Here is a 19,863-nt window from a genome sequence, read left to right as displayed (position 1 = left end):
ATACATGCCCTTAGTTCTAATACAAAAGTTGTATTATGTAGCTGCTGCCTGGAAATGGGATGCCAATTCTAGATTTAGGAAAATACAGACCTATGTGGCTGGTGACAGTTTATACCTTCTTTGTTATAAATAGTAATAGATAGCCCAGTCTGGTATGTTTAGCAGTGGACAAAGCAAGCTTTAGATTGAAAGTTTGTCTAAGCAGGGCAGGGAAGCCCGATACAACAATTGCTGTAAGAGGGCTCATGACTGGGCGGGACAAACTGCCAGACAGGAGTTAATAGTTGGGGCTTAGTATTTAGCATTTGAGGGGTGGAGCATATGGGATTTGAAGCAGGTGCTTCAGGAGGGAATCCATTTTGGGAGAGAAAACGGAGTCCCACCCGCCCTCCCATCGTTACCCCTTGTGTTAGTTGTCACAAATGTGGCCTGGGGAATGGGATACAAGTTAAGTTGATCCAAGAAAGTGAGTATGTTGGGGATATGGTGAAGCAAGTAGTTAGGGGGGATGGCCTGTTGTCACAGCCGGGCAGCGGCTCCCTGGCAATGGAGGTAGATTTTGTTGGCAGTGCCGAGTTTAGCAAGTCCCACTTGTTCAATGGAACATGGTTTTGGATGTTTCCTCTCTAAGAGCGATGGGTCTCTGGGGAGTGTTACATTATATTGATACCTTGGTTGAAGCATGCAACCCTGCGTACCCACCATGCTGGAAGGCACGAGAGGCTGGTGGCCGGTACGGTTGTCATGCATTTAGTTTGGTCCATTGCCAGGGACTTCAGTGCCTGAAGGATTACTGTTTAGTATTTGTTAATATACTTGTTAATACTGTTATTATTTACTTTATAATTTATATTTATGATTATGTATTTTATTGCTTATGTTATGTAATAAAGCTGTGGCCAATATATTTTCCAATTTAAGGACAAGTTGTAAGTGGTGATTATTTCTAGACCAGTAGCTTGGGGCAAAAGGAGGGCAGGTATTTGGCCCTGCCCAAGTCATTCGTTATCCGCTGTATATTATGTATTCTATATGCTTGTTGTATACACTTATTTTTTGTACAGTTTGTAAATACATCTTTATTAATAATAATAATAATAATAATAATAATATACCGATAGAAGAAACACAGCCTGAATATTATGCTTAACAATGGACACAACAGTGCGTCTTCATAATATGCTTGCAGCGAACAGAACTCTGTATTACCCTTAGCTTTAAACTGTCCCTTAAATATTATACATGACATTGGTGACAGCTCTGCAAACCAAGCACTGCTTTCAGTTCTGAATCTGCTTACTAATAGTGACACAAACTTAAAGTGCAGCAATCAGCACACAAATAAATTAATTGCTAATCAGTTGTGCACCAAAGACAGTAAATGTCAGCGACCCCCACCCTTAATGATTGAGTAATCCACAGCATTAAATAGTACAACATTAAATCAACATTTTTGCCTTCTTCACCATAAATGAAAGGGTCTCGCATTTTGACATAGTAAAAAGAGCACATATTTATTTTAGTTTATAACATTTAACATACTGTCTTGCACCAACAGTTATCAAGCACTGGTTCTGGTATTTGTTCTATTAAAATTGTAAAGTGAGTTCCAAGAGCAGTCCGTTTTTTGAGCTATGTCAAATCCTATGTTTAATTAAAGAAAAGAGCAAATGGCTGCAGCCAGCAGAAAAAAAACACCCATTTTTTTACTGAGGTCCCTACAAACATAGCTCTTTTATATCAAGCTAGCTGGGGTTAGTTTCATAAAAGAGATCATAGGGATATTTCATTAAAAATAAATGTAGTTTAAATATGACTATTAAACTTTATAAATTATACCATTAAATCCATAAAACATACATACATTTGCATCTCTAATGCAAAATAATTAGTGATGGGCAAATCTTTTCGCCAGGCATGGATCTGCAGTGAATTTCTGCATTTCGCCTTTGGCGAATTGTTTCACGGATTTTTTGCCATTGCGCAAATTATCTTGTTGTTTTGCGAATTTTACTGCTAAGCGAAACGGGACAGATTCATTCATCACTAAAAATAATATGTTGTCTTATTTAATAAAGAGAATCTGAACCTAAATAATGAATTCATGCAAACTCATTGTGCTTTTCTGAACTTTTTCAGTATATAAACAGTTTACAAACATTTTCTATGGCTCAAGTGAGAGCCATGCTAAAAACAGAAAAACAGAGCTATACTAAAAACATAAACTAAATGTTAAGGGCAAATCTGCGCAGGGGATCACACTGAATTCACATCAGTTTATGCGAGAACCAGAATACACTCCCCATAACTACTTTAGCATCATGTAAAATCATGTTTATTTATCAAGCTGTGTAATAAATGTACAGCTAAAACTGTGGTAAAACTGTGGTTTTAAAACGTTCAAATACAGAAGAAAATCTTGCATAAAGAGTGGAGTAAAGTTTTTACACCCACCTAAATATTCATTACACAGCTTGATAAATACCTGGCAAAGGGACATGCACCTGAAACGTTGTGTGGCCATCTTTATACACAACATTATTTATGAACTGTATTACAGACTTCTTCTACCTGCACTACAAATAGTAATACTCATAACCATCCCAATACCGTGTGTGCATTTTTAGTTTTCAGTACATGTAAGAAAAAGCCAAGATGAAGAGAAGCATATTTTTGAAACTCTGATTAAAGTGCGGCAGTATATTTGATTAGGTGACCTTTATATCAAGCTTTATATTTCCTTGCATGGCTGCGCAAACAGTATTTTTACAATTTAGACACAAAAGTGGGTGCCTTATTTGTTTTGCCTTGTCATATAGAAAGTTGTAAAACTACATATATTTCAGTGCAATTTTTTCCCGCCTTCTTTATAGGTGTGTTCTGGGATGGAAAGTTGCTACAAGTCTAATGTGGGTGCTCTGCAAATGCAAGGAGATGCTGATATCTTTGTTAACCGGCTTGGAATTCCAGCTGTACAATTTGTATTTGACAATGTCAAAAGATCAGAGGTATTTATACTGAATTAAGGCTAAATAGCATATATTCTATGATTTTTGTCTGTCTATATTATCATGGAAACATTTGATCATCAATACAATACAATACATTGCATTACCATACAATAAGTACAATAATAATACTAATAATAATCTACAAGAAACCAATACTGTAAATCTTGATCTGTACTATGTATGATTTCTTATTTCCAGATCTTGCACACTGATTAAATACATGACATGGCACAATCTATAAGTAACACACTCTTCTGCCACCCACTTAAATTTGAAATCAGCTACAAACGATCCTTATCTTCAACGTACCAGAGAAAACTTTTCTCTCGCTAACTTTTCCACCCAAGGTCTAATGATTTTCTTGCTCTTTGTTTCTGAATCATGCTCATTCCTAACATCTGTCAGACTTCCATTATCTCACCATCCAACAACAGCTTCAATACTGCCTATTAAAGAAAACATTTCAGCTGCTTCTCTGGCAATTACATTCCTAGTTTATGCACCAAAGTTACTTCATTAGATCTATATACACTTTACCATATTTTGATTACATTGCTTGTGTGGGATGTTGCTCCATAGGCATTCTCTCAAAAAGCAATTAATATGGTGTAAAACAGCTCTATACGCATGAATGGCAAAAGTGGGCTATTTAAACTTTCCCATTTCCTTTCTGTATTTTTAATCAATGGTGCTACTGTATTTATAGATAATATACCTATTGTGGGGATTTTCGCTAACTAGTATTGGTAGATTTTCTCTGCTCTTTATTATCCACAAAGAAGTTTCAAAAAGTCTGTTCTGCAGAGTCACCAGTTGAATAAAGAAATGCCCATGAACAACAGGGTTTCCTCTACCCTAAACAATGCAAGACACAGTGGGGCTCATTTATCAATAGTGGGCAAATGTGCAAGTAGGCAGTCACCCATAGCAACTAATCAGGGATTGGCTTTTTTCAGACAGCTGCAGGTACAACAATGAATGCAAAAATGTGATTGGTTGCCTATCTTTTTGCTGTGCAGAGAGACACTGTCTCTATATCTTGCCTATACACAGACTGAGAAACCAGACTTTCCTCCAGCATGAGGCAGCTGATTAAGGGCCTAAGTGCCTGAAACACGCCAGGTGATGCTGCTGCTGCATAGTTTTTATTACAATTAGGGATGCACTAAGACTGGGCCTTTTCAACAGGATTAGGATTCAGACGAATCCAAGTGCCTGGCTGATCTGAATCCTTAAAATCACATGACTTTTCATCAAATGAACGCAGATGATGAATATTTTTTTACCGTACATGCAGTGCACAGCTCTTCTTAACCCTTCCTTAGCCTAATTTGTATATGAAAATTAGGATTCAGATTTGTTTCATATTCGGAAAAATCTTTCATGAAGGATTCAGGGTTCGCCCCAATTCCTAAATAAGGAACTCACAGCTTCAATAAAGATTCACATTTTTAACCTAATTATATTTAGCTAGGAGCCCTTCACTGTGTATGTAACTGAGAAACCTAGTGTGGGAGGCTATTGCTTTTGCAAACCTTTAGTTATATATGCCTTGGGATTGAGTTAGCCAGCTAGGTTAGGTCCTGAAAAGTTGGGAAGGTGGCAGGTTTCCCCAAGGTCAGTGCCAGAACAGATTCTGCAATAGTTAACTCTAGGAGTGAAAGAGAAGTTAGTGAGCATCCAGAGGCTCCAACAAGGAGATTAGTGAGTGTTGTTATTCTGCAATGTCAATGCTGCCTTTATAGCGACCCAAGCAGTTAGTCTCAGAAATGGTTGGTTTCCTGGAGCAATTCACCTCTGTGGGCTTTGCATCATGATGGAGACTGTTCACCAAGAGGCCAGCTATACTTCCTCTGGGTTGGCAACAGCTACGTTGCATATTGTGTGAGTATCAAAAAAAAATTGAGGCACTTGATGTTATAAAGTGAGATTATATGAGATTCATAAATAAATTGCCCCACTGTTTCAAGAACCACTGGTGCTCAGAGTTTTTTCAGAGATTGATTTCTGTGTTCACAATCAATGTGGTTAATCCTTACTTCATTATCAGCAAGGGCCCACCTGAGAGGAAAGAGTTGTATGTATGACGTGCTTACAGAGAGTTGCTAGGGAGTATACCACTAGACTAGGTACAAAGTACAGTTGTAAAGGGTAGCAGCACCTTTTGGGGTACCCCCCCCCTACACCTGTTACACTAGGGACAATGTATACATGCACTACTTTCTCAGCCTATGCCTTTCACTATAAAAATGCATACATATAAATAAATAAATAAATAAATAAATAAAACTGATGGTATGATAAATTAATGAAGGTAAGTAGTTATACAAAATGAGTTGAATCAGAGAATCATTGTATTTTCCATCCTAAGGCAGAAGCATGTAAGCCAGGAGAGCCCCAGTGGAAGGAAAGTATCAGGAGGGTTAGAAAAGTTTATATTCAAGCTTTTTTTTGCCATTACACAAAAAGCATAGGGGTGAAAAGTGTTTAAAATCTTTTTTTTTAAATCTTTTTTTTCCGGCAAAACACAAGGTGAAATTCCAGTGCAGATTCGTGAAAATCTTAGCCACTCATGATAATGTGAATTTTGTTATTTGTAATTCGCAAGCAAACCTGGAAAACATCCTTCTAACAATATAAGTGACATTTACTGGTCACCTGTTAAAAAGCAAACATATTATTGGTTGCTGGGGGTTACAGCCCCTGGGCAAACTTTGTGTCTTTTATTACATATGGGGTGAGTGAATAATGTAATAAAAGTTGTTAATTTTATGACATTACTCCATTGTAAATGCACGTCAAAGTTGCAAATCATATTAAAACAAAACAAAACTGCTATCTAATGTCATGGGTCCTACTTCTGTAAAATATTCCATACAGCTTGCTTACAGAGGTTTAATTTAATAGATCTGTTTGATGTTTGTTGAACTATATATATTTCAGTGTGGCCACAATAAAACCTAAGGGCCAATAAAGTTTTCATCTATTTTTGTTGGCTTCTGTACTGCTAATTTTCCAATAATTAAATCCCACAAATGCAAAGCAAGCTAAGCATTTGCCAAATGCTAGAACAATTCTTCCTTCTGAGATATTGCATTGTTAATTGAAATGTCTATTCTCGCAAGCATTATGTTAATAAGGAGGTTTTCAATTTGTAAACACTGTTGCACCTGTTGGAGAAAAGGAAGCATTTTGCATTAAATTAAATAAAATGCTGAGGTTTTGGTAACGGGGAAGATAAAGCAGATGCTCACTGATTAAGAGTGCAATGTTTAAGACAAGCTTTGGTCCAATGCACATTTTTTCTGTCACTTAACAGCTGTTCAACAATCTGATTTCCAGATCACTGTATTTACCACCTAGTCTAAAATTAAAGTGAAAGAATGCATTTCTACACACTTTCGTGGCTATGATGATATGAATTTAGCTTCCAGTCACAAATGAAACTGCAGAATACAAATTACATGCGATAAAAACTGTTTCGAATAAGGTTAATACAGTGATGAAAGTAGTGTCAATGCCATAATTAGCCATTTCCACATAGTAAATGGTAAAAACCTCTATTCTCTTTACCACACTATATGGGCTAAAATATTAGACCATATAGTAAAGTTATGTGGCACACCAGGTCCCATATGAATTATAAGCTATTTGCAGAATATCATATGCACATTTATGGTTGCCACCTTTGGTCGGTGGGAGGTCTGGACACGGGGGTGGGGTATGTGACCTTGGAGATTGAGCTGATGATATCAGGGATGAGGCTATGACATCACAGCCTGTAAATGGTTTAATTACACAGGCTAGACTCCTGTCCAATGGACAGCCCATTTTAAAACTGGTCAGAGGCACGTGTTGATGCAATGCAGATGTTGGCTGATTTCTGGTGACTTGAAGGAAAAGTCAGACTAGAAATTATGAGCTAACCTAAAAATATAAAAGCACTGCATCAACAATTAAATCTAAACTAACCACCAATATATTTTATATGCTATAAAAATTAGTGAGAAACAGAGAGATGGGGGCAGAGAAAAAGATGAGCATAAATGAACATGTAATAATTGTTCTCATCATTTTTTTTAAACAAGAATGGGACATCATACAGGAAAACTATGGATTTACAAACTAATATATGGATAATCCTTTGGTACGCACTGCCAAAATATACACAGTTACCTTTAAGCAACACCATAAAAATATGCATTGTCTAATATAAAGTAAGTTTTCCTCACTTGTAGCTATTTATTGGTATGTGTTTGTATGAATCACAATAGAAAGCTGTTGCACAGGAATGCTGTAGTGTTGTGTTATACACTGTGTGCCAGATGATTCCTTACAGATGTACCTGTCTAAACCTAGAGGACATCTCACATCTGGGTTGCAGCCATGAAAGATCTAAACAAGACCTGCGGGCTGCCTATTTTATTATCTTTCAGTAAAAATGAAACCCAGCACTACACAGCCCCAAACATGCTGTTGGCATTCCTTTGGGTGCTCAGTGTATCATAACCAGAAACATAGACTTTAAAAAGCACACCTTGAGGAAATAAAGTTCTCTCATTAAAATAAGACCTTTATTAGATCATATTAATGGGCTTTCTAAAGCACGTGCCTTGAGAAAGCCCAACCAAACCATGCATCAGCATTTCTGCTTGCCCCATGATAGTTTCTTTAACCTGCTATGCCAAGGTATTATGAAGTTAAAGTGGTAAGCACAGGGGAGATAGTAAGAAATAATAAATAAAAAATAAGTGCCATAAGCACTGAATATTTTGTAGCCCCCTGTGTAAGAAGTTGGTTTATAGGATCAGTGGGGAAATAACGTCTCTCAGTCTACGAGTGCATCAATACTATTCTATCTAATAAACAGTAAAGCAACCAATGTGCACTCTCAATAGCCCTCAATATGAATAGATCATTGACCCAGGACCTACACAGTCTTATAGGAAAGCTGTGCCTGCACAAATGGAAATAAAAGTAAGCACTATGACCTTGCACAGACCCACGATATAAGCATGCACCTGAGAAGCATGGGCCTGACACAGAGCAAGCAGATAGCATTTCTCTTCATATGAATACTATGTATTGTTATCTGAGCTCTGAATTTGTTTCCTTGCTATTTTTCTTATTTTTACCTTGATTTTTTTTTAATGTTAAGCTATTTTGAGAAAATCAAACTAAAAATGTTTCATTATGTCTCCTGTTCAGTCTGAATGCTTTTTATGCAGAGATATACAGTACAATCTGCTCTGACAGGGAGGGGGCCATTATAAAGGGCAGCAGTAGTGCAATGTTTGGAGAAAGTTGGATAATTTGGCATGCCACCACATTCTCTCTTTTTCCCACAAACCTTTTTTTTAACTAACACTGTGTATGTTTATCTAGATGGTTGATCTATTCGTCCAATCCTAAACACAAGTGGTACAAACCAGGCACAGCTCAGTGAGAGCTGTATGAAGAAATGGGGAAAGCCAGTACCATGAAGTGAGAACAGAGCCCATATACCACTGCCTTTTGGCTTAAACAAATAGACATCACATTTTTATGGATCTCTTTATCTTATATATGTTATACAGGGGGTATAATGAAGCTAGCGCTGTTTTCACATCGGATGATAATTTATAATTACATAGACCTTAAAGTTAATTCTAAAAACAAACGATTTGACATATTTTATCAGAATGGTACTGATTTACATTCTGGCAGTGCAACATTACATTTTTGAAGGTCGCTATTCATTTAAGTTCTCAAAACGCCTTATGTTTTATAGTTAAAATAAATCTATGTTTGTGTTTTTCATCCTGTTGGGAAATAGTTCGTTTAATTTAGTTTAATGGGCACAAATCATTGCTTTATAAAGGTAATGTGACTGCAATATAGAAACTAATAAAGCATGACATTAGCATTACTTGTATGTTTCTTATTCTGAGGCAGTTTTCCTATAGATTTGGATTTAAATAGGTCTTTATACATGTATATTTTTAGATTCTGGTGAAGTTTCATTTCGAAGTTTTAGTGTGTTTAAGTTATGCAGTATATAGATGGAGTATCTGGTACATATAATGCAAACAGTACAATTCAATGCAGTGGGGAAAGGCTATGGCTGTGTGACTTATACTTCATTTAAAGGGGCAGCATATACCGTGTCCAGCATGAGTTCAATGAATAGGGCTAGGCTGAGCATACTTTTTGCCTCTTGCTTTAATCATTAAAAATCTGTTTTGTTTTTCTTTTGTTATTTCTTTAGTTAAACAAGGATAACAGGAAAACTGAACCTACTCTGTGTTTGCCTCTTGAAAAAAATATGTTTAGCTCAAGCTTTATTTATTGAACTCAAGTTGCACAAGTTGGCATACTGCCACTTTAAGATTTTTCTACCTGTATATGCACACCTAACCCCTAATGATTGTCCATATAACACAAAAGTCCCTAATTTCCACAATGCATTAATACTGTACTATTATTATTATGCATAATACTGTTTTATTACTTATAACTACATCACAATAAAAATACTGTTCATGGTTGGATCTAAGTGCATGTAAACATAAACACAATTGACCATAACACAAAAACTGGTTCATTGCAGTATATCATCAACCAAAGGAACTTACAGGTTTTTGACTTGCCTTTATTGCAGAACAAGAAACATGAAAGGGGCCATGCAGGGCACAATGCAAGTCTTTGCATAAAGACCTCCACTATTCCACTAATTATAGTGCTGCCTACATTTGTAAAGCTGTATTTATGTGTAGCAGTTTGGGGTGGCACATGGACACCATGTTTTTTGCACTTTTGCAGCCTGCCATACACTGGATAAATCTTCATTACCGCGGACGACTAATCTCCCCACAATGCCTTCCCACCGGCAAGAATGTAAATCACCGGTAAGATGGCATATGCGTCGCTTCAGTTTCCCGAAGTTGCACAATGTTTCCTTGAGAGGTAAATTGGGAAAAACCAAAGTGACGCGTATGCCATTCCACCGGTGATTTACATCTTGCCAGTGGGATGGCATGTCAAGAAGATTAGTCACCCACGGTAATGAAGATTTATAGCGGGCGTACTGTACTTGCAACCAATTATCTGAGATCATTTATTGTCTCCTGTTTGCAACCAAACAACTCATTGACTGCGTGGTGCAAATTTTTGTGGCGTTTGTGGCGTTTAAATGGAAATGATTAATAAATCAGTTCAGCTCATTATTTTTTTTATTTTATTTTTTTTAAACAATCAGTAACTTTAATTAAAAAACTGAATCGAAAATCTGCCCCTCAATATTAATTGTCCAGCCATCGGTAAGAATATTGAGTGTTATTATATACCTAGGAGTTGTAACACATAAGTGGCAGTTGTACTTTCCAGGCAGTTATGTGGGTTTTATGGAGCATATTTGTTATCTGTTTGTCTATATATTTATTTACTGAATAGTTAAATAGCTACACACATACATACTCATTTTACAAATTCAATTTGTATACATGAAGAGTTAAAACAATGCATTTGCAGAGAGCAATAATAAATTGCATGTTGTGGCTATGCAACTGCTCTTGAGCGGAACAGTTCATTTGAAAGACTGCACTGAAAATGTTATAGCTACAGTACATATCAATTAATTTTTTATTGCAGTTTATTTCCACTTAAATTAAAATTCAGTATGTGTTTCTATTAGATAAACATAACTATAAAGAAGTGTTATATTTTTGGCATTACATTTACAGTAGCTTAGCAACTGTGTTGGCACAGATGTTAAAATGAAATTACTAAGCTTTTCCAGAATAAATGATATAGGCTGGTACTAAATATTATAGGATGTGACCTTCATAATGCTTTGCATTTAAACTGATACACACATGATACATGAATTTTCCATAGAAAATCAGGCTTATTGGTAATGTGTATTTGCAGTATGATATCATTGGCCTAAATCAATCAATTAAACAATCATTATATGCTGTGCTGAATGCTGCTAGAATTCTTAAAGCACAGCATGTACATATTTATTTTAATTAAAACCCAAAAGAGACACCACAGATTGCATTGTGCATTGTAATGCTAGATCCCTCAGCTGGAAATCTGCAATTCTTATGCAATGCTGCTTGTAGTTGGCTGCCTCTCGTACACAGTGAGATGCCTTTTCATCATCCCAATATTGTAGTAGTACAGAGGCCATTGTTGTTGCTTTAATGAGCTTGGATCTTACATTCGATTTCAGACAGGACACAGTGTACATAGAGTGTGGAGATGTTCTCTTTCATAGGTTCTTGATAGATGTTCTGCTTTCCTTCCACAGTCCAAAACGTACTGGTAGGTCCACTGACTTGTAGGGCAGTTGTGGGAAATCAGAGTGGAAACTTCTCATGGAAATCGACTGTATATAATGTGATGCTGAATATGTACACACTGTATATCTAAGTGATAATAGTGGTACACATATGGAATCTGTTATCTGGAAACCCAGTTTCCAGAAATCTCTGAATTACAGGAAGGCCATCTCTCATAGACTCCATTTTAATAAAATAATTTTTCAAATTTTTAAAAATCATTTTAATCTCTGTAGTAATAAAACAGTATATTGTACTTGACCCAACTAAAATATAATTAATCCTTACTGGAGGAAAACAATTATATTGGGTTTAATTAATGTTTGAATTATGTAGATCTAAATTAGGGTAAGACCCCTTATCTGTAAAATCCAAGGTCCCAAACATTCTGTATAACAGGTCCCATACCTATATTAATAATAAGACAGGAGCAGTGGCCAAATAATACCATCAATGGCCACCAAGGAGCCACTGCAGGGTCAAAGGGACCAGTGTTCTTAGAAGCCTTATGTCTGCAGTAGGGATGTCTGATAAAATTAAGAAAGATGGTGGTTCGGCACTACTTCCCCACATCCCACCTCCCGAGCTGGTGCATTTTTTCTTAAGAGGGGCCCTGACTGAATCCACTGGCCAAATATATTGGCACTCCCTAGTGAATTTTCCTTTACTTGTCATTTTACGTATTTTAATATGTTCAGCAGAAGCACTGAGCTAGGCACAAATAAAACTAGGCACCACTACTTAATGTATAGTGTTTTGGCACAGGCTGTACATGATTTTGTGCCAGGCATTAAGCTTAATGGCAAATAAGGCCTGCTGAATTGATATGGTTTTTCATCCTCTCTTCCAGACTACAAACTTCATTTCAGAAGCATTCTTTATTGCAGAAGAGGAAACAAATCAGCGAGATCCTTCATTTTATCTTCACGAATATATTGCTAAGGTAAGATGAGAAAACATTTCTCCGTTTTACCTTTATAGGTTTGCAAATGAGATTTAGAAATGATAAGCAAAGGTACTATAAACAGTATATATATATTCTGTGCTAAAACTGATTATCTATATTCTTTGCATGCCTTTGCATCAATGAAACAATTGATGCTTTAAAAAATCTGAATTTCATAAGCAGTGTTTTCTTGTTTTACAATACATTTTAGATTCAGGTATAAAAATAAAAAGTGTTCTCCTTAGTGACACATTGCACATTACCTCTATCCTGCTACATCCACTCTTTATTTTTATTTTTTTCAACCTAGGGTAGTCAATTTAGTCCTTTTCCTCTTTGTTTTCTTGGAAATGGCAAATTATGGTATTTTTCATTTTTCAAACTATGAATAGTCTGACTTTGTTTTTGAAAACAGCATATTTAGTTGTACGATTGTGACAAAATGCTTTGATTTTTTTTTAGTTTACATTATGGTTACAATTAGTACTGAGGATCTCTTGTCCTTCCTCACAAAGCAGAGCAATCTAGTCCATCCAGAGTGAGATTCTAGTTCTTTACAAAAAAGCACCATATAACATTCACATTGCTGCAGAATTTAAATTGGCCATACTTGTTCTGATACCTACTTTATAAGATGTTCGGTATGTGTACCACAGTGGCCCACCTATCCTATTCCATGTGCTAAGGATTTTTGTATGGCTATTTTTAAAAATGCACCCTTTTTGCTAGTGTATAATGCATTTTACACTGCTAGATGAGGAAATTAGAAGGAACTGCAACCTAAATGTCTTTCAGGCTGTGGGTCAATTGGGCTGATCAGATTACAAAGCAAAAATTACAAAATCAGGAGATCTACACATACTTTTGATTTATTTTGGATACATAGTGATAAAGAAAAGACGATGAAGAGTCGCTTGACTGCCCAAAATATTATCATCTTCATCATCTGTCGTAGGGTGGTTTGACTGCCTAAATCGTTATCGTTTTCCTTCTCACTCTGTGGTCCAAATAATGATATCACGCCAGGTATCCATGAGGCTCCTGCCCCACCACCAAAGAGACTGCAGTTCGTTGTGTGGGGATTTTACCTTACTCCAATTAGACTAATATCATTCAGGGTCTGTATGTCTATGACCTCCTATGCATTCAATATGCTCTCAGGGAGAACCAAAAAGTTCAAAAGACTTAGGGGCCAATTCACTAAAGGTTGATAACGCTTATCACATGCTTTTTTTGCGTTAAAAAGCATGCGATAACTAAGTACAGATTCATCAAAGTCATTTTGCATGCGTTAATCCGCATATCGCATGTGCGAAAAAAATGCATCAACGCTCAGGGGGAGATTTACTAATCCACTAATCCGAATCCCGAAAGGGAAAAAATCGGATTGGAAACTAAAATTTTGCGACTTTTTCGCCGCCGCCGTGATTTTTTCATATTTGTTGTGACTTTTTCGCCGCCGCGACTTTATCGTATTTTTGCGAAAAAGTCGTGGAACATATGAAAAAGTTGCATAAATAACGATCATTACGAAAAAAATGCATTCGGACGCCTTTGGACCGTTCGTGGATTAGTAAATCTCCCCCATAGTGTTATTTTGCATTGCGTTAATTATCGTATAGAAATAGTACTAACGCATGATTCACAAAAGCATCTGAAGTGTTAAACGTGCAAAATGTCACATTAATCTGTGTGAATATTAACACCTTCTTGGGGCAGGCGGTACTTACAGAAAATTGTGGTTTGTGAGCTGTTGGCAACACAACATGGAGTTTGCAGGGAAATGGTCATTTTCTCATCACTAGTTTTCTGAAAGTAATGGTTTACGTGCATAATATCACGCACTAAATATTGCACGCAGCAAAATATATTGTGCGCAATGGGAAAAAACGCACACGGCGGGAAATAATGCAAGAAAATCGCTCATTGCGAGTTAAATAACGCAAAGAACATCACTTCATAATTATGACGCGTATCCTTTTAGTGAATCGAGCGTTAAGTCGCAAAAAATAAGAAGTGATAAAATTTTTAACCCATGCTATAAATAGCGCTTGTTTTATCGCCCTTTAGTGACAAGTGATAGTTGTTGGTTTCTGTTTTTTTACTAAATGGTATCACATTGCCTAAAACATATCATACACAGCATACATATCATACACAGCCTCTGCACTATATGCAGCATTTCAGAATATTAACTTTTGCATTCTACAGTATCAGATGTTAGTAGGATTAATTGACAAGAGAAAAGTAAACAAATGCACAGTATAAACAGACAACATTGTAGACACAAGAGAAAGAAACAGTACATCAAGAGAATAGATTTCATTTTTGATCACACTTGTTCTCTAAGGAAATCTATTCATTCTTCTCCAAATAAAATCCCAGTGAGGTAAAGCAAGAGTTTGCCCTGACTGAACTTCTTTTGTGACAGTCACACCAGCACAAAGAGACTATAGATTCCCAGCAGGCTGATTTGTCTTGTATTGCAGCAGTAATACGAGTATGAGCTGTGGCTTGACTGCAGCTTGTCATGACACTGGAATGTATTGGGGTGAAAGTGGACCGACCAGTTAGAGGTTTCTGAAGCTATTGATCTTGGTGAAATTATAATAACAGTGCTCTTAATATGTAGATAATGTACAGAAAAAATGTAAGTTCAGTCTTTACAAAGAAAATAACTGGTAGTTAACTCAGAGGAAGGCGAACAAAAATCTCGTGCATGCCCCATGTTGTCTTATGAAAAAAAAATGAATTCACCCCAAACATTAACAGTTAGAAATATTATTTCATTAGCCATTGCTATTTTTTAATACCACTATTTTTAAATAATACATATTCTGTTGGTGTTAAAAGGGAGGTATTCAACTTTTTGGACCACTTATTGCTACTTCTCACAATATGAAATTCCCTTACAGTAAAGAAACTCTTCATGCACTAATAGTAGAAATGCTTTCCTGCAATATAAAAAAGGGGAAATGCTGAATGGGTTCCTATGTAAAAGATCAAGGCGTTTGGTAGAGAACTACACTAAACATTATGGTGATATTAACATATTCAAGCAATACTTGACTTTATGCCATAATTACCACAACAATGTAACAACATTCAGTACAATGAAAAGCAGCTGCCAGGGTTTCAGGTGTTTTGATTGCTACAGCTTTTCCTATGAGGATTGTGGCAACACAATAACTCTTATGCTAGCAACCAAAAGGGCCACTTTTCTAAAGACACTATATGCACTGAAGACCAAACATTTGAAAAGATAGAAACTGGAATGCAAAATTGCATAAAGTATCATATCATGCTTATGCATCCAGTGGCATTTTTTTAAAGAAATGAAGCAAACAATTTGGACCATAATGATTCCAAGCTTACTCCTATACAGCCTGCCTTGATATCTATTTTTTCTACCATGGAACCATAACCAATCAATCCAGATGAACTGCTTATTTGTCTGTAATATAAAGTGTTGCTTGCATTTATCATTAAATTGAAATCAATCAGGCATCATATGTTGATAAGGAGCAGAATTAACTCGCCACCTTATTAGCATCTGATGCCAGACTAATTACATTTTAGACTGAATGCTGGAGATACACTTTAGCATGGTTTACATAATTTTGTAGCATTGCTATCTGAAACTAATTTTCTACCCTGATGTTGATTTAAAACAAGATCATTGTAAATACAAAACCGTTCAATACAATTTATATGCAATTTGGCAAAGTAATTAAGAAATACAGTATAGTTAGGGTATAATGCTGTAAAAACAAAATTATACTGTATGATTCGCTATAATCTTAAAATGAAAACCTACGGACACACATACATATATACATATATGTGCATGTTTGACCTGTTATCCAGAATGGGACCGGGGGGTTTCTGGATAAGGGGGGGGGGGGGATTTGAATCTCCATACCTAAAGTCGTACTTCAGTTGTACTGGCTGATACACTATATAGCTTCAAGAAGGGATTGGATGGCTTTTTAGCAAGTGAGGGAATACAGGGTTATGGGAGATAGCTCTTAGCAGAAGTTGATCCAGGGACTGGTCCGATTCCCATCTTGGAGTCAAAAAGGAATGTTTTCCCTCTCTGAGGCAAATTAGAGAGGCTTCAGATGGAGTTTTTGCCTTCCTCTGGATCAGCTAGCAGTTAGGCAGGTTAAATATGGGCATTAAGGTTGAACTTGATGGACATTTGTCTTTTTTCAAACTAATTTACTATGTTACTATGTAAAAACTATTTAAGCATTAATTCTATGAGAGATGGCCTTCTTGTAATTCTGGATAACGAGTTCTGGATAGTGGATCCTATACCTGTACTTGTTCACAATTTTCAGTGGAATACTTGGTGATAACCCTTTATTGTGGATAAAAACAAAGTAAACTGCAGCACAATTCAACATTTTGGATGCAGTGCAGGATTGGTAAATGAGCTCCTAAATGAACTATTTTTACTCTTTTATTGCCTACTATAACTTGGCTAATGAACAGAAAATTAATTTTAATAAAATGTCCTTAAATTATATTAAGAAAAATGTTGTTTTGTTAATACATTTGTGTAGATTAAAGCAAAGTTAAGACCAAGTAATTTGTTCCAAATTTATTGTTAGCAGACCTGTTATAAGATGTTTTTTATTTGCTGAATTCCCTTCTTTCTAGACAGCTGTGGTCATAACATCATGACTTCATGAAGATGAGCAATCTGTTCCCTCTATAGGGAGAGCTAATGGCATTCTGTTGATAGACATTGTTTCTTAATATCACTCGTATTTAAGAACTGGACCATCTTCTTTCTATTAAGTTTAGGCATTTTGGGATTAATGTGTTGTTTAACTCCCCAGTAGCACAGGTGTTCATTGCTGCATTTTCTACAGGCAATCATACTGACAATTACAGACTAATGTACCAGGGAGTGTGGTGGATCATACCCTTTTGCATGAATTTACATATATTACAGGTATAAATCATCGACAGCTCATGTTAGTATCCATTGTGATCAAGTGGTTATAAATTAATGACACAAATGTCTGAAATTAATGTTTTTAGATCTTAATTGTAAACTTTCAAAGAAAAAAACATAAGCATACTTTTTTTTTCTTTCTTTTTGTTTAAGCTAAAACTTCTTTGCAATAAAAAACTATAGTATGGCATTAGATTTACTAAAGTAAGTAAGTAAGTACAAATTATTCAAATACTAAAGTGTTAGCACTCACAGAAAAGAAACCAACATAAAGACCACCGCAGTACAAAATAAATGCCAAAATGACAAATGTAAAAATTAAAAATAGGATGAAAACTCTGAGAACTGCTGAGTTTACACATGAATTTTATACAATATGTAAACACTTCTGTTATTACTTCATATTTTTGAAATATATAATTTAATATACAGTCTTTTTAATTTAATCTGGACATCACACTATATTAATATCACCCTTAGAGGGAGCTTTGTAATACCACTAATAGAAAATAAACTGCATTTTCAATTATAGACTTTACTGTTTTGGTGCCTAGCATTATTTGAATCAACTCAAAGATATATTTTTTAGAGATTAATAGCTTTATCATTTTAAAATGGGCTTTTAATTTAAAAAGAATGGTTTTCACGAAAGCAAATACATATTCTAAATATGTATTAGCCTTGCTAAAGCAATGTTTATTTCTTATTTAACTATGAAATAATTAATGCTGTTATCATCTTGACTGTTGTTAGGAACTCAATTGTTGATGTAAAAGCTTTTTTCATATTAAACCCAATTAATAAATAATAAATGCATTCAGAAATAGAATTGAATTAATAATGATAACGTGTTTATTGCCCCATACTGGAATGATTAACTCAGGGCTTTGCTGACCTTATTCTAAGTTCATATAACCTACCAAGATTAGCAGTTTATTAAAAGTGCTTATTGATTTAAATGAACCAGTTTAATCAAGACCATTACATACCTGAACAAACAGGGGGATTGCACTGTACTAAACATGTCTACTTTATTTTTATAAAGCCACAACTATGCAAGTGGTAAATTAATGTAGTCATGTAGCAAGAAACATATATTTTTTTCTTTATTTAGTTGAATCAGGTATATAACAACTGGCTCCTTTCTTGTTACTTCACCTATACTAAGGGGCACATTTACTAATCCACGAATCCGAATGGGAAAAATTCGGATTGGAAACGAAAATTTTGTGACTTTTTCGTATTTTTTGCAGTTTTTTCGTCGCCGTTACGACTTTTTCGTAAATTGTCGCAACTTTTTCGTAGCCGTTACGACTTGCGCGAATTGTCTATTGTCGAGACTTTTTCGTATTGAGCGCTCGTAAACGGCGGGCAAACCTTTCAGACTTTGCATGATTTTGGAAGCCTCCCATAGTACTCAATGGCACTCTGCAGCTCCAACCTGGCCCAAGGAAAGTCTCCCATAGGGCTCAATGGCACTCTGCAGCTCCAACCTGGCCCAAGGAAAGTCACGATACTGAAGCTTGAATGAATCCGAAACTTCGTACTCGGCGCGACGGCTACGAAAAAGTCGAGACAATTCGCGCAAGTCGTAATGCCCTGAAAAAGTCGCGACAATTTACGAAAAAGTCGTAACGGCTACAAAAAAGTCGGGACAATTTACGAAAAAATCGCAATATACCGATCATTACGAAAAAACACATTTGGGCGCTTTTCGGACGTTCGTGGATAAGTAAATGTGCCCCTAAGACTCCCTTCCTAGCCTCCACCCTATCCATATGAAATAATGGAATTTGGGGCTGCAAGCCTGTCCAAGTCTGTCAGGAAAAAAATTGGAAAAGTTTGGCATCTGTGATCAATGGTGATGAGTGAATTTTTTGTCAGGTATGGATTTGGGAGCAAATTTAGCATTTCACTATTGGTAAATATTTACGAAACTGCTTAAGAAACTGCTGCACAAATTCACCACAAACACTTTTATCATGAAAAAGTCACAGAGAAAAAAACAACCTCAATGTATTCTGCACAGAGAAAGTTACTGCAAAATAAGTTTCCAAAGTGACCATAGTCTCCAATGCATTTCATTGCAAGAAAGTTGGCATGCAAAAATGCCCACTGATTTCAATGCATTTCACAATTTTTTTGCAGTTTTGTGATATTCCTGTGGTTTTGCAAATTTTTTGGCGAAGCAAAACAAAACTGATTAGCTCATCATTAGCTCATCACTAGTAAATTTGAATGCTTAGGTTATGAGGTTCTATGAGTAATCTTATCATTAATATTACAGCATTTATCTCCAGCACTAGTGTTTGTAAGCATTTAGGGAACAGTAATAGTGATAAGCAAATTTTTTTGCCAGGCATGGATTCACTGCCAAATTCTGTATTTCGCCATTGGGGTTTTTTTTGTGTGTGAAACTGCTGCAAAAATTCACTGTGACAAAAATTCACAACATGAGGAAAAAGTCAAGGTTGCGTCAAAAAAGACTAATCAAAAAGGTTGCGGTCGCATCAAAAAAGTCACGCAGTTTTCCCATTTCACAATTTCTTTGGCAGTGATAATAACATGGTCTCCTTTTAGATTATGAGACAGAGACAACTGTATTAAGGAAAAACC

General features: G+C 35.9%; 1 protein-coding gene across 1 annotated transcript in view; it reads left to right on the top strand.

Annotated features, from left to right (window-relative positions):
* The window catches only part of naaladl2 (N-acetylated alpha-linked acidic dipeptidase-like 2), a 322,123-nt gene that overhangs the window by 256,424 nt on the left and 45,836 nt on the right, over window positions 1-19,863 (top strand). The window contains exons 11-12 of the mRNA XM_031902480.1: window positions 2,874-3,008; window positions 12,186-12,278. Coding sequence (XP_031758340.1) covers window positions 2,874-3,008; window positions 12,186-12,278 — 228 coding nt within the window. The remainder of the gene's footprint in view (window positions 1-2,873; window positions 3,009-12,185; window positions 12,279-19,863) is intronic.

This window comes from Xenopus tropicalis, chromosome 5 (assembly GCF_000004195.4).
Source record: "Xenopus tropicalis strain Nigerian chromosome 5, UCB_Xtro_10.0, whole genome shotgun sequence".
NCBI lineage: Eukaryota > Metazoa > Chordata > Amphibia > Anura > Pipidae > Xenopus > Xenopus tropicalis.
Note: the sequence above shows the minus strand (reverse complement) of the source record. Positions and strands in the feature narration are given on the sequence as shown.